Consider the following 16,034-nt stretch of genomic DNA (forward strand, 5'->3'; position numbering starts at 1 on the left):
TTCATCAGGTTCTTGAGACTGTAAATCTTTACAAAAACACACCACCTCATCTCTCTCCCTAGGAGAAGCCAGAGGGTTTGAACTGCTGACTTTTCAGACAGCAATCAAAAGGCTTAACCACTGTATCATAAGGATTCCTCAAATCCACTTCCTGTCTCTTAAACTCATAGCCTGTGTGGAGAAGGAAGGGACACCTGACCCACCCTGCACAGTCTGTGTCCACAACAGGGTGTAGATGCAGAAGTGGGAGTCCAAGACTCACCCAGAGGAGGATGTACTGAAGGGGTCTAGCATGGAGGGGTCTGATGTCGAGGGGTTGGTATGGAGGGGTTGGAGTGGAAGGGGCTGGCATGGAGGGGACTGCTGTGGAAGGGGGCTAGTGGGGTTAGGGTTAGGGTTAGGAGTCTGTGGAGGAGTCTGGTATGGAGGGGGCTGGTGTGGAGGGACAGATGTGGAGCAGGGCCAGGACAGAAGGGGACTGGCTGAAAGGGATTTGGTTTTAAAGAGGATAGAGGTCTTGGTTTTAAGGAAACTGGTAGAGAGGGAAACAGATTTCTGGGGGACTGATGTGGATGAGAGCTGACACAGAAGAATGTGGAACAGAGGAGCTGGTATTAAGAGGGTTGGTGTGGAAAGGGGCTGGCACAGAGGGGCTTAGTTTAAGGAGGCTGGTGGACAGAATGGCATGGGGAGATCGGTTTTAAGGGGGCTTGTGTTGAAGAGAAGTGGCATCTAAGCATTTGATTTTTTAGGGGCCTAGCATGAAGGAACACTGACAGGATGTGAATAAGGGGAGAGATGGGGTATTCCTAGGCTCCAGGAGCCAGGTGGGCACCCCAAAAGAAGGACTAGGGGCCACATACCTTTGCCCCGGGCCCCGGAGCCACCAGCTGAACAGGACACGTCCTTCCTGGGTCTCTTGCTCTGTGGTCTGACGCTGGATCTGAGGAAGTGGTGCTGATCCTGGGGAGAGCCCTGCGGGGCGCAGGGAGCCGGGGGACCAAGGGGCCCGGCGCTGCCACTGCTGAGGGGCTGCTCCGCCGCCTTTGTGCCGCTCGTCTCCTCCTCTGCCGCGTCCCCTCCACCGGCGCCTTCGCCTTCCAGGGAGTCCTCATCGGCCGCACGCTTGCCCAGCTTCTTGAGCCCGTCCTCCCCGCCGCCGTCTCCCAACTTCACTGTCATCCTGGCCAGGGGACAGGCCCGCGGGCGCGGCAGGCCCGGGGCGTGGGGACAACTTTAGCCGCACAAATTCCCTCTCAACATGGCCGCCGTTGTTTGTTCCAATCCCCTCCCGGCCGGCCGCCTGGCCCGGCCGCCCGCTTGTCGGTCAGGACCCGGACCCGGGACCCTCGCCGGATGCCCAGTTCTGCCCGACTCTGCCCCCGCAGTCCGGCCTGGGGCAGCTGTGCGGGCGGCATGGGCACCGGGCGGACACTGGGGCCACCCAGCCTGCGCCCCCGCGCCCCTGGGTCTGGCCCAGTCCCGCTCCGGCCCCGGGGCCACCTACCCAGCAGGGACGTGGCTCATGGCCTCAGTGGGCACCGCGAAGCTGCCTGCGCACCCAGTTCGCTTTCCTGCCACCCAGGCTGGGTCGCTGCTCCGCTCTCTCGACGGGCCTCGTCCCCACCCCCTCCCCGCCCCCCGAAATGGGCGCAGGGTTCCTGAGTCCCGCGCACCTGCCCTGCACACGGGCTCCCCAAGGTGGCCTAGGAGCAAGGCCAAGAGTCCTGGATGAACCCCAAGGGCAGAGGGGCGCGAGGCTGCCCTGGAGGTGGAGGAAACTCCTTGGCGGCCTGTATGTAGCTCCCTATCCGCGTTCTGGGTTGAAAACAGAAAAAGACACGCAGAGGGACCACGAGCTCGCGGTTTCTGGGACTCCTCAGTCCAGGGATGCAGGGCGTTAGGAGGTTTGAAAAAGAAATAAATAAAATGCTTTTGTAACAAAGGAAGGAGCCTGTTGCATCAAACAGGTTGGAGACACCCGAGAAAGTAAAGGGGCCCCAGTGCCAAGGGCACCAATATTGTCAAAACTCCTGGTAAGTAAAAGCCTCACATTCTCCCTCATGGATATAAAATGTCAACAACAATAAAGCACAAAAAATGTTAGGAGCCCAGAAGGTAGGCCTGATGAGAAACGGAACAATGAACGAACAAGTCAACATTTGGAGGCTAGAAAGACTAACTAGGTGTAAAATAACTTCATTCTGGGTGCCTCCACAAGTCTGAGTACTCTGCTCAAGCAACCTTAGAAATAAAAACGTTTAAGGATAGATGGAGATCCATTTGAAAAGAAATTAAGCAGCATGCATCTTTGCTAACAATGAAAAATAGCAACGTGGGCCACCTCCTCTCATAGAAAGATCTGGAAATGGTGGGTTTTGTTGGGTTGGGTGGTTGTTGTTGTTTTAATTATAGTAATATCACTAGTCTGGTATGTTCTGCCAGAAAAAGACTTGAAGCAGTTTTTAGCTGCTTAAGTTGGCCTTACATGCCAACCGCTACAAGAGACAGTAAAAAATGTCAAAGAACTTAACCACATAACACAATATTCAAGGTTCAAAGTCTAGAATGTCTCATTAGCACGCTCAATTTACCCATTTCTACCTAAGAAACTTGAAAAATGCCCAAAAGGACCTTTCTTTGGGTTTAATGGGAGAATCCTATTTCCAAGGGATGTATAAAGCCAGATCTATTCACAACTGACGTAAGACCCAAAAAAAACCAAAAACATCCGCCAGCCCTTCCAGAATAAACCTTCCAGTTTGTCTGACTGAACAGAAGAAGGCATTACAAAGAACTGAGAGGTTATGGGCATAGCTCACTCAGCCATTTGCATTAAAGCAAAGTTCAGGAATTCCTTCTACGAAAAACCTAACAGATACTTTACAGACATAAACGCCATCTCAACCCCCATCAGCAGGCGTTCCGTTTCAAGAGAATGTAAAAGTTAAATTTACTCCTTTTGGTGTAGACTTCAGGCCACATACAAAGAACATTGAAAAGGCAACACGGTAAGTAAAGGGTGCCCCCGACGAGCCCTACCACTGTCCCTACTATTGCACGGCTTCGAGAATGCCTCGGAGCCGGTCGGGAGGCTCTGCGAGGGCACCGACCTCTCCACCCAGCCGGTTGGGAGCTGGGACCGCCATGACAGCCCTTGGGGCGGCCGGCCCTCGTGAACCCCGGTCACCTTTTTCATCAACGCCTCGCGAAAGCCTGGCTTCCCGGATCCCCGGGGGCCTCCTGCCTACGGCCCGGCGGACACCCGCAAAACCGGCCAGGCCAAAAGTCCAGCCGCGACGCAGCGCTGCTCCTCTCTCCTCGGACGCTGTGTCCAGGAGGCACTTGCCCGGCTCGTCCCCTCCGGGGGTCCGACCTGTAGTGGTCGGGACTGCGTGCGCCGATGCTCCCGCCGATCAACGTCCCGGGGGCTCCGGCCCGCCGCACTCACGGCAGTTCCGGCTACGGCGGCCGGCGAGGACCGCGGGACGGAGCGTCGGGGCGGGGCCGGGGCGGGACCTAAGCTGATGGCGACGTGCGGGGTGGACCAATACGCGCGAGAGCGAGCACGTCGACGTTTTCTGGCGGGCGCGCCCCCCGAATGGCACTCCTATTGGCCAGCCGCGGGCGAGCGCGCTAGCACGCACAAGAACTAGGCGGGGACAGTGAGTAGAGCCGGCGATGCGCGTTATGTTGTGACGCCGTCCCGGCGGCCGTGCCGGGTGGAGCGCCTCTCCTGATTGGTGAGATGGCGACCAATGGGGCCAGTGCCCGGGCTGTGATTGGCCGGCCCCGTGTTGACGGATGCGTGAGAAGAAAAGCTGAGTATTGAAACGGGCGCGAATCAAGATTTTAACCAAAAAGTGTAAAAATGCATGTGGGCAAAATGAACACAAGCGTTATTGGATGGAGTATGTTCTTTTTGTAAAAAAGCCTTTTTAAAATATTGCTTTGCATACAAAATTTGTATGCATTGTGTTTCATTCCACAGTCATAAGTTCTTTTGAAGCTGTAGCGTAGCTGGACATGCTAGCTTCATAATAGTGATAAAAGCGTGTTTTTAAGTGCTCGTGTAAACTTTAGCAAAATGTACGTCCAACAAAATAGCTGCTACATTGTCCTCTCATTTTTTCTTAATATTAGGGGCGGGGGTTTTTGCTGCATTTTTGCTATTGTGACTTTTTTTTCTTGTTAATGATATTGCTTTTTTCTAAAAAAAAAAAAAAAAAGAAGACGTGTAGGAAGTATTGACTTGTGTTTTCAGACTTAGGTTAGCCACCTTGAAAGGCTCAAACCAAGCAAGCCACACGTTTGTGGGAATACACCTGTTGGCATCTAGTTAAAATGGCTTCTAGTGGGAGGGATTTTTTCCTTTGGTCACTTTTTTCCTTCCCTCAAATGATTCATATAGACTCCAAAACATTTTTGTATGTACTATACCTACAGCAATCAAGTCAGTTCCTGCTCAAGACAACTGCGTAGGACAGTATTGAGTTGCCCCCTTAGAGTTTCTAAGATTGTATGTCAATCTTCAAATGCAACCAGAGCACTCCTAAAGGTGGTGGTGGTGTTTAGGGGCTGTGGAGTCGAATATGACTCTTAGCGACCCTATGAAAAAAGATCTGAACCCTGTTCTATCCTCACACTTCTGACACACAAGCCCATTGCAGCAGTCACCGTGTCAATCCACCTGGTCTTCGAAGACCCTCTACCCTTCCTAGCATCATGCCCTATTCCAAGAAATAGATCCTTCTAGCAGCATGCGCAAAGTATGTGAGGCGAAACTTCGTCATTCTTGCCTCCAAAGAGCACTCCAGCAGTACCATCCATCTCCAAGACATACCTGTTTGTTCTCTTGGCTATCCATGAGATGTTCAATGCTCTTCTCCAACACCACAGCTTAAACGCATCAATTCTTTTTCTCTATTCTTACTCACTGTCCAGCTCTCAGATGCATAGCAAATGATTGGAAAGACTATGGCCAGAGTCAGACACATCTTAGTCCTCAAACTGACATCATTACTCCTCAATTATTTAGAGAGGTTCCTAAATGAATAATGCTATACCTCTCCTTATTTCCTGAGTGCTGGTACCAAGGGTGTTAATTGCGCATCTAGGCAAGATAAAGCTGTTAATAGTGTCAATCTCCTCTTCATCCATTATGATGTTGCCTATCAGTCCATTGGTAAGAATTTTTGCTTCTTGACATTGAGATAATCTTTAAAGATAAGGATGGTGAAAGAGAGAGAGAGAGGTCCTCGGTTAACACAGTGACTCTAACAATGAGCTTGAGCATGAAAGAGATTGTGACTATGAGGCAGGATAGACCAAAGTTCCAATCTGTTGCTCATAGGGTTGCTTGACATCACCTAACAAGACTAAATCTTTATAAAGAACCTGGTACACCTTTAGACCAATAACTTGAAATTTGCCATAAGGTGCCAAGAGACTAAAGGAAACTTGAAACTTCATGATGATAAAATAGTTTTTTTAAAGGGTTATCCAGTGAAGTGATTTTCTACACATCAGTAGGACCAGACCTGAGTCTCCCCACCCCTATTCCTCATAGAGAAGTAGGGCTTTTATGGTTCTGGGGGACAAAGATGAGATATTGCTGAGGGCCACAACCTCCAAGGCCTCTATGGTAAGTACAACTAACAGTGACTCATAAAGAGGAAGTGAACTTGCAGCAAGCAGGAGCATAGCCATATTTAGCCTCGCAAAAGCCTATTCCACTACAATCTACCCTTTGAGGCACACCCTTCTCTCCCACAAACTCTCTGCAGGCCCTTTAAGGAAGTACCACATCTAGATTGGTACAACAGGCATTATTGGTCCAGCTAGAAGCACAGGCAACAGCAGTAATACAGGCAAACAAAACAACTCTTTACCCACACAAAGACTAGAACACAACAGAAATCTTGCCAGCTAGAGAGGACAGAGAAACCAGGCAACCGTAGACCAGTCATCAGATGTTCTGGTGATAGTTTAATACACATTCAGTCAACACTTCTGGCACTGGCTCTGCCTTGGAAGAGAATGTCCAGGGCCGTTTGGTTGTAGAGTACCAACTCCTTGATCAATTTCAGTAGTTAAAAGCTGCAAGCTCCCTCTGCTCTTGCTCATGATCTTTTTTTCAGAGTCTGAGTTTATTTATCTTACTACTTTCATGGAATTATTTCAGTGAAAAACTGCACTTGCTTTACTTCTTTCAAAGATTATGTTGTTGTTGTTGTGCTGTTAAGTGTCCTGGAGTCGTAGATGACTCATAGCGACCCTATGAACGAAAGACCTGAGCACGCTTCGTAGTTTCCGGAGGCAAGGCATTTCAGAAGTGGATGCCACTCCTGCTTCCAAGCTTGTTTTTTTTCAAAGATTATACAAAACATTTTTCTTTTCTTAAACGCCTTATTTGCTGGTAGTTCTAGCAAAGGAAAAATCTCTCACACCTTCTACAGAGTGATACATGCACTCAAGTTTATTTTTCTTTTTTTCCACTATGTCTCAAATCAAGGACAACTGGACCAATAGGCAACAGCATGATGGAGATCTACAATCAATATTCATGGCAGAAGTGCTCAAAAAATTCAAAAGATGTGTTGCCCTGGGAGAATATTTTGTCAGGGACTTTTCCAAAATGCTGAAGGATAACAGTGCCTGTTTAAAGACTAAGGTGTGCACAAATGGTGGTGGCGGCACTGGGGAGGGTGAGGTGGAGGCGGCAAAACGGGTGGTCGCGTCCCCTCGAGTCCACATCGGGCAGCTGCTGACGCAAGGAGTCCCCAGGACCCCGTCCACTCCACTGCTGACCAGCCCAGTCACCTGTGCTGAGCCCTCCCGCAGGCTTCCTTCCCACCTGTGTGGGACCCTGTGACGGGGGAAGAAAATCCTCTCATGCTAGAGTTGCAGACGCCAGAGAGTGAAAAAGAGAGGACCTCGTTCAGCCTTGGGATAAGTGGGCTCGGCCCTAAAGGAACCAGGATTCCCTCCTCCTCAGAAAAGAAGGCAGAGGTACCTTCCCTCCTTGGTCAGCGAGTCCAGGCCTTTCAGCTTGTTACCAAGGAGGTCTCCTTATGTTGTACTTTAAGTCCAGTTCCTCAAGACTGTACCAAGGAAGTAACCATTCGCCTCTCCCTTTGCAAATTAAAAACTAACATCTCTGAGTGTAAAATAAAAATCGATGTCCCAACAATTAAAAAAAATAAAAATGACTAAGGTATACCTAACCCTGTTATTGTTGTTGTTGTTGTTAAGTGCTGTCAGTCACAGGCGACTCATAGCAACCCTATGAAGGAGAGTCCTCAACGCTTGGGTGTCTTTCATCCTCTCTCCAGGTTCATAGGGTTTCTGGAGGCAAGCTATTTTTTTAATTATTAAATTTTATTAATTTTAATGAACATTTACAGAGATTTTGGGTTTGGAGGCAAGCTATTATGGAAGTGGATGCCATTCCTCCTTCCAAGCTTGTTTTGATCAGGGAGCTCCACCTCACTCTCTGTCCACATTGGGTAGCCAACCATTAATGCATTTGACACATCAGTGTCACAGTGTTCAGCCTTACAGCAACCAAAAGTGACTGTGGTACTGCAACTTATACACCAGGGCTATATGACCTAGAGGAATGTCTGAACAAAAACAATCAAAGACAGGCCCAAGGGCCGCAGATTAAAAGTCACTCACCTTTGGCTTGGTAGCATCGTTTTCTGTCCACTGTGCCAGCTGATCTCACCTAACCCTAGCCATAGCATTTTCAATTGCTTCAGAAACTTGACAATGAATAAAGAAGACCAAAATAATATTGATTGCCTTAAAGTGTGGGGTTGGAAAAGAATATTGAATGGATGCCGAAGCAACAAACAAAACTGCCTTGGAGGAGATGCAGGAAAAATGCTCCTTAAAGGCAAGGATAGTGAAACTTCATCTTACATACCTTGGAAATATTATCAAGAGGAACCAATTCTGAGAGAGACATCCTGCTTTGAAAAATAGAGGGTCAGCGAAAGAAAGGAAGATAATTAACTAGATGGATTGACACAGTAACTACAGCAACGGGCTTAATTAAGCATGGTATAGATTGAGAGGATGACACAGCATAGGGCAAGGTTCTTTTTTTTTCTATATTTTATTAATTTTCATAAACATTTACAGAGATTTTGGGTTTCCATTCATTCATTGTTGCACTATTCTCTCTACCCTCCTCCCAGTTTGTTCTTGTCCAAATGCCACAGTGCTTGTCAAAGCCAGTTCTGATTAATCTTCTTTGTCAGTGTGTCCTTTGCCATTCCCTATCACTCCTCCCTGAGAGAGACTTCACCCTGAGTCATAAGGAAAAGGGGATGGCGTATTCTCTTAGCTACTTCCTGCTGAAAAGGGACGCTGTGGGTTTCAGGGTGAAGATCTTCTCTCACTACTCTAAAGGGCCCCTTTGGCAGTAGGAAACACATAGACTATTATGGAGATTGAGTTTGGAATTTAGATGCACTCTTATTGATTGTGCTTGGCCGTACATGTTCATATCCTTGAAGATGTATCATGGGGGTGTTGCAACCTAGAAGACACAAATTTGACTAACAATTTATAAGTACATGAGTCCAGAAATTATGGAAAAGTAAAAGAAAAGATTCTTTCATTGTTTTACAAACCCTCCCCCAGGTCCCCTCCACCATGTAGCCCTCGCTCTAGTCTCCTGTGATGACAGAAATACCTAGTTATATATCTCTTTTAAACAGTTTTCTCCCTCCTCTGTTTCAGTGCAGTATACATTATTGAACCCATCTTACTCAGTCTCTCCCCAACCCCAAGGACAGTCCCATTCTACAACAGTGGCATCATGTAATATTTGTCCTTTTGTGACTGGGATATTTCACTCAGCATAATGTTCTCCAGAGTCAACCATTTTGAATAATATTGCATGAGTTCCTTGTTTTTTAATGCAGCATAGTATTCCATTGTGCGAATATACCACAGCTTCTCTAGCCATTCGTTTGTTGATGGGCACTTAGCTGCAATAAACATGGGCATGCATATATCTGCTTGGATGTCAGCTATGGTCTCTTCAGGGTATATTCCCAGTAGTGGAATTGCTGGGTCAAATGGTATCTCTATTTGCAACTTTTTGAGAAAGCGCCATACTGCTTTCCACAGGGGTTCCACCATTTTACACTCCCACCAACAGTGAATCAGGGTTCCAGTTTCTCCACAGCCTCGTAGGACAAGGTTCTGATCTGTTATTCATAGGGTCAGTATGCATTTTCCTGCTTTAAAACAAAATTACGTCTTTTTTTCTTAAAAAGCTTATTATAATCCTGAAGGCGTGCAGTTCGAATCCACCAGACGCTTCACTGGAGAAGGAGGAGCAATCTCCTCCTGTGCCAGTCAGATCTGATTTCATGGTACACAACAAGAAAAAAAAATAGATGAGAGAGAGAGAGAGAGATGCTTATTACAAGTTCTCATACTCTTTCTCTTTAGTTGCAGAGGCTAACACACACCCCATATGTCTCCTATGGATGGTTAGTCAGTTCCGGTTCAACATTTCCATTTCAACATTTCGAAGCTGTCTTTATTACTTGAGGCAGAGAGCTGTCCACCAACCCAGCAGATTTTTATGTATTGGGCAACAGCAGAGCGATAAATCACTGTAGGAAGTTGCTGGCAGACCTGAAGGAAAGAGAAGCAGAATAGGGTATAGCGTTACGAAGAAAGGTGTTTGGCAAATATAAAAATGAGTAAATCTGTTCTATTAGCACTGAGCTGGTGGCTTTTCTATGGGGTGTGAGACTGCGTGCTGTCTTAGACACTTCTCCTGGCAGGTTTTACCATATGTGCTACCTCGGGCAGGTCACCTGTGGATTTGTGTGCAGCAACACTTGCTTTGTTGTACACCAGAAAAGAAAACTCGCATCTATCCCTTATGCTGTCATTGTTGTCCTGGTCTAGATGAGGTGAGACTGTTGAGGCCTTCCATGTGGTAGAATATTAGGCCAATTAGTTCCCCTGTCTCTAAAGGAACAAAATAAACCACTTCATCCAAGCAAGAGGACCCACAAGGGTCAGCAGATAGTCCCACTTTCTAGCACCATTATCTTAAGGTGTTTGAAAGATTTTGCGGCTTTGCCCTGGGCAGATATTCTTCTAGAGCCTGTGATGCCACTAGCAGCATAGTTGGGGGAACACCACGTCTGGCACAGGGATAACAGCCTTCAGTGAAAGCTGAATTTATCAACCTCAAGGCCTGAGGCAACACTTTGGATCATGCCATTAGGGATATTTGCCCAGTCGATTAGTGACTGTTTTCTTATGTATATGTCCAGGACAGTGGGGCAGATGCCTGAGTATTGGTGTGTACACATAGTGCAATTATGTACAACAGTCACTAAATTACTGCTATGCTTGTCTCTTTGGTTATCTTTGAACCAACAGAGGTGCTGTGCTGTTCATTTCTCTGGTGGATGCAGTGGGAAGCTTTTCTTCTGGATGCACCAATATTACTTCTTGCCAATCTTACATCATCTGCTTTTTGGTTCCTTAATAGGAAAAGAGGTGAATGGGCTGCTATATGAGAAGCAAGACAATATCAATGGAGCAATCCTAGATGTCCTGCTATAGGGATCTCCAGAAGAACTTGCTCACTAACTGTCACTTGCCAGAGTTCTCCTTGGAGGCAAGGATGGTGAAACACCAACCCACACACTCTGGACATGTTGTAAGGAGGAGCCAGCCCTTCGAGAAGGACAGCATGCTTAGAAAGGTGGAGGCTTAGAGAAAGAGAAGAGGCCCCCTCAATGATATGGATCAACAGAGTGACTAACAATGGGCTCAGATATATCAGAGATGGTGAGGATGGCACAGGATAGGGCAGGGTTTAGATCTGTCATTAATAGGGCTGCTATAGTCATATGCTACTTGGTGGCATCAAATAATAATAACAAATCTATACTATTGCCAGTCACTCCTAAATAAAGCCAAATGAGGGTTTTGTGTATTTTCTCCTCAAAGTTGACTTCTGGTGTATACTCTGAACATTAAAAATCAAAACCCCTTGCAATTGTGTTGGATTCTACTCCCAGTGACCCAGCAGCAGGACAGAGTAGAATTGTCCCATAGGGTTTCCAAACCTGTCATCTACTGAAGCTGACTAACTGGTGAGTTTGAATTGCATTGAACAGATTCAGATACACCATGACCAACTGTGGGGCTGTACAGAAACCTCTGGCCCAGTACAAAAGATGTCCATCACTATGCCTCCCAGGTGCAGGCAAAGTGGTCTTTAGTGAATAGGGCTGGAGGGATGCTCAAGGACTGACACTGTGCTGTCCAAGTCTAGCACAGCATAGTATGTACCTGCTGTTGTTATGTGACATCAAGTCACCTGTGACTCATAGTTGACCCTACGTCCTATAGCTCTGAACTCTGCTCTGTTCTGAGCCAGTCTCACTATCTCTGACACACCTACCCCCTTTATTCCAGTTACTGTGTCAGTCCATCTCATCCAAGGTCTTCCTCTCCTGCACTGTCCCTCCACCCTTCCAAGCATGATGTCCTTCCCAGGGACTGGTCTCTCCTGGCCACATGCCCAAAATATGTGAGATGGAGCTTCAAAAGCCTTGCCTCCAAGAAGCAGTTTGGTTTCACCCTGCCCAAAACAAACCTCTTTGTTTGGTGGTCCATGGTTCAATGCTCTTCTCCAGCACAATGCAAAGACATCAATTCTTCTGTCATGTTTGGTCATTTTCCAGCTCTCTGATGCATGGCAAGTAATTGTGAAGACCATAGCCTGAACCAGGCATACCTAAATCTTACAAATAGTTTCTAATTTAACATGCTTTAGACTGTTTTTTATTGGTTTTTACCTGCAGGTGGGATTTTTATACAAAGACTCAGAACTTCCAAAGATAAGAGCAGACTTACCTTTGATTGTCTGATTGACCAGACTTCCTTTGCTACATGCATTCACAAGTGTGTTATAACATCTACTTGAGGAACTGATCTCTATGCAGAGCTCTAACTTGCTAATTACTGAGGTTGCCCCAACAACCTTTAAGAGCTGGAGGAACCCACCAGAAAGGCAAGGTGGGGACATTTCTTCTACAGCAGGAGCATTGTTGCTTCAGCTTCTTCCAAGGTCTACCCTGAAACTTCAGCTGGTTGCTTATCACTGTCTTCCCAGGTAATAACCGTTATTGGATTACTTTTAGAGAATTTATAGATGGCCTACCATCTAGCAAGTTTGCTTCAACATCTCTTGTTTTCTTTTGCCCATGGCCACAATCTTTCTACTCTTCTCACCTCCACCTCGGTCAACTCCAAGTTCCAAGCTGCAACCTGCAAATAGCGTGAGACCACTTGCAAGATCCCTGCTTTTATTTCTGCAGCAAAAGATTCACCATCTGGCCTCATCTTGTTGGGAGTTAAACACTATGTTCTACCTTTTGACTGTAGGAACTAACCTGATGGTGCTCTGTGAGCAAAGGGGAAGCAGAGAGTGTGGAGAGAAGGGAAATTGAGAAAACAGGCAGATAGCTTCTCCTGCAGAACCTCACCAATTTAGTTGCTTCCTCCTCACACGCATTCCGTTGTACCGCTGCTTGCTCTCAACACCCTTGTACCCTGAACAGTAGGGAGATTCTGGGGGAGGGCCTGCCCAGTGTTGTGAAGGGAGAGGCAAAGGCGGCTGGCAGATCAGCAGGACCTTTTCATTCAAGTTCCCTGCCCTTATTTGCTGCTTGTGCTCCTTGAACTGCATTCTCTTCCACCTCTATTTCAATGAGCCTATCTATTCAGTTGTTCATAGAGGCACTGACTCAGAACATCAGTTGTGACTCTACATGTGGCTGCCACTCACCTCTTTCTGACAGAAGCTCTTCCTGTAGTGCTTACATACATGATTTCACAGCTATTGATGACCAGGTGAACCACACATAGTACTGTCCATCTCATGACTACTACTTCTTGCCTGGCCTCTTTTCCACAACCGTGTTGTGCATCTGAGCACTTCCAGGACATCCCTGAACTCCCATGGTGGTCCACGTAGGCCAGGGAGTTCCCTTGGTAGATTCGCTTGGACCAAACCTCTCCACATAGAGGACTCTCTCAAAGTTGATGGAGGTGGGGGTGATGATCTCCTGCTCACACGGACCTGGCATTGAGAAGCATCCTGATTTAAGAAAACCTAGCACTAAAGAGTCCTCATAGATGGAAGCATCTTCAAGGATAGAGGCTTTCTGGGAAGGATCGTTTCCGTTTAGGCTGATGAAAAAATTGATGATAAACACTGTTGATAGTTGCACATGTTTAATGTAATTACTGTCACTACATTGCACATGGAAATGAGCCAAATTGTCATGTGTGTTTGTGTATATACATCCCAAATCCCTACTGCTGTCAAGTCAAGTCTGACTCACAGTGAACTGCCTTCCAAGGCTGTAAACATTTCTGGCAGGAGACTGTCCATCTTTCTCCATTGTAGCCATTGGTGGACATAAGCCCCTGACCTTTTGTTGGAACAAACCTACAGCTGACTCTCTAGAAGGTTTTTGGAGGCAGTTAATGACATGGGAGGAGAATGTCCATATTTCTCTTGTGGAACAGCTGGTGAATTTGAACTCCACACTATCTATCTATCTATCTATCTATCTATCTATCTATCTATCTATCTGCCTATGGTGATGACAGAAGAAGTCCAGGCTGCTTTGAAGGAAATGGCAAAAAATAAGGCTCCAGGAATAGATGGTATACCAATTGACATATTTCAGTTAACAGATGCTACCATGGACGTGCTCACCAAGTTGTGCCAAGAAATCTGGAGAACAACCACTTGGCCAACTGACTGGAAGAGATCGATATTTGTTCCTATCCCAAAGAAAGGTGACCCAACAGAATGTGGAAACTACAGAACAATCTCACTGATTTCATATGCAAGCAAGATTTTACTGAAGATTATCCAAAAACAACTGGAACAGCACATCAACAGAGAACTACCAGAAGTCCAGGCTGGGTTTAGAAGGGGTCGTGGTACTAGGGATATTGTAGCTGATGTTAGATGGATCTTGGCTGAAAGCAGGGAATACCAGAGGAATGTCTATCTCTGTTTCATTGACTATGCAAAGGCATTTGACTGTGTAGATCATAACAAACTATGGCTGACTCTGAGAAGAATGGGAATCCCAGAACACTTGATCGTTCTAATGCGAAACTTATACTTGGACCAGGAGGCAGTCGTCAGAACAGAGCAAGGGAACACTGCATGGTTCAAAATTGGGAAGGGTGTATGCCAGGGATGCATCCTATCTCCATACCTTTTCAACCTATATGCAGAACAGATTATCCGGGAGGCTGGGCTCTATGAGGAGAAATGTGGGGTCAAGATTGGTGGATGATTTATCAACAATCTGTGTTATGCGGATGACACAACCCTGCTTGCTGAAACTGAAGAGGACCTGAAGTGCCTGCTGCAGAGTGTCAAGGACTGCAGCCTCCAATATGGATTGAGGCTCAATGCCAAGAAGACAAAGATTCTCACCACTGGACCAATTGGCAGCATCACGATGGATGGTGACGAGACTGAGATTGTACACAGCTTTAGTTTGCTTGGCTCCACAGTCAACAGTCTTGGCACCAGCAGCCAGGAAATGAAAAGGCGCATTGCCATGGGAAAGTCTGCTGTTAGGGACCTCTCCAAAGTACTGAAGAGCAATGGTGTCTCTCTGGAGACTAAGGTGCGTCTGATACAGGCCATGGTCTTCGCAATCACTTGTTATGCATCAGAGAGTTGGGCAATGACCAAGGAGGATGGAAGGAGAATTGATGCCTTTGAGCTGTGGTGCTGGAGAGGAGTATTGAGAATACCATGGACTGCTAGGAAAACAAACAGATTTGTCCTGGAAAGGGTTAAACCGGGTGGCTCCTTGGAGGCAAGGATTCTGAGGCTCCGTCTAACTTACTTTGGACATGTTGTGAGGAGAGACCGGTCCTTAGAGAGGGACATCATGCTTGGGAGGGTGGAGGGACAGCGCAGGAGAGGAAGGCCCTCTATGAGGTGGATTGATTCAGTGACTGGGATAATTGGCATGGGAGTGTCAGAGACAGTGCGATTGGCACAGGACAGAGCGGAGTTTAGGGCTGTTGTACATAGATATGGTCGCTATGAGTCGCAAGCGATTCGACGGCACATAACAACAACAACAACATGTGTTGTTTTGCTAATTAAAAGGTCAGTAGTTCAAAACCATCAGCTGATCTGCAGGAAAAAGATGGACAATATCCTTCCATAAAGATTACAGCCTCTGAAACCTGACCAAAGGTTGCCATGAGTCAGAATCTTTACAGAAGGAGTCCTGGTGGAAGCACTTACCAGAAAGCTGCTCAATGGGAGAAAGAAGCGGTAATCACCTTCCCAAAAGATGACACAGGGTCACTGGAAATTAGGGTTGATTCCACAGCAATGCATTTGGTTGAGAATCTTTACAAGAGTAGAGTGCCACTGGGTGAGTTTGAACCTTTTGGTTAACAACTGAGGCCCTGACCATTGGACTACTGTTGTTGTGTACTGTCGCGTCAGAATCCACCCAAAGCTGACCCTCTGGCAGATTTTCAGAGGCAGTAAATCACATAGAAGGAAATTGCCCATCTTTCTCCTGTGAAGTAGCTGGTGGATTCAAACCATGTGCTTTCTGAATTGCTGTGTAGCCTTCTTACTTCTAGGCCATCAGTGCTGCCTATCGGACCACTAGAGCCATGTATTTGCAACAATGGACAAAATATAAATGAAGAGAAGAAACCCTGATGATATTACATTTAAGTGTATTTTTCAAAAGGTTTTTGGTTTGACCCCCCTCAGTGGCTCCTCAGAAGAAAAACCTGGCAATCTATTCCTGTCAAGATTACAGCCTTGTGGAACCCTCAAGATTCTGGCTCTCAGTTATCCTTCAAACCTGGAACTGACCGGCGCTGGCTGAAAATCGCCTGTGACTTCATCCATAGCCACTGGTGAGAGTCAGCGCCCAGAGCCATCAGGGGCTTTAAGCTCGTTGCCC

The 16,034-nt window shown here is 46.8% G+C and overlaps 1 protein-coding gene across 1 annotated transcript in view; it reads right to left on the reverse strand.

The window, feature by feature from the left end:
- CRAMP1L (Crm, cramped-like (Drosophila)) overlaps positions 1-1,182 on the reverse strand; it is a 42,498-nt gene extending 41,316 nt beyond the window's left edge. The window contains exon 1 of the mRNA XM_006901904.1: positions 864-1,182. Coding sequence (XP_006901966.1) covers positions 864-1,182 — 319 coding nt within the window. The remainder of the gene's footprint in view (positions 1-863) is intronic.
- Between the last annotated feature and the right edge of the window lie 14,852 nt (positions 1,183-16,034).

Source organism: Elephantulus edwardii, unplaced genomic scaffold (genome assembly GCF_000299155.1).
Source record: "Elephantulus edwardii isolate Elephantulus edwardi_28Jun2011 unplaced genomic scaffold, EleEdw1.0 scaffold00350, whole genome shotgun sequence".
In the NCBI taxonomy this organism is placed as follows: domain Eukaryota; kingdom Metazoa; phylum Chordata; class Mammalia; order Macroscelidea; family Macroscelididae; genus Elephantulus; species Elephantulus edwardii.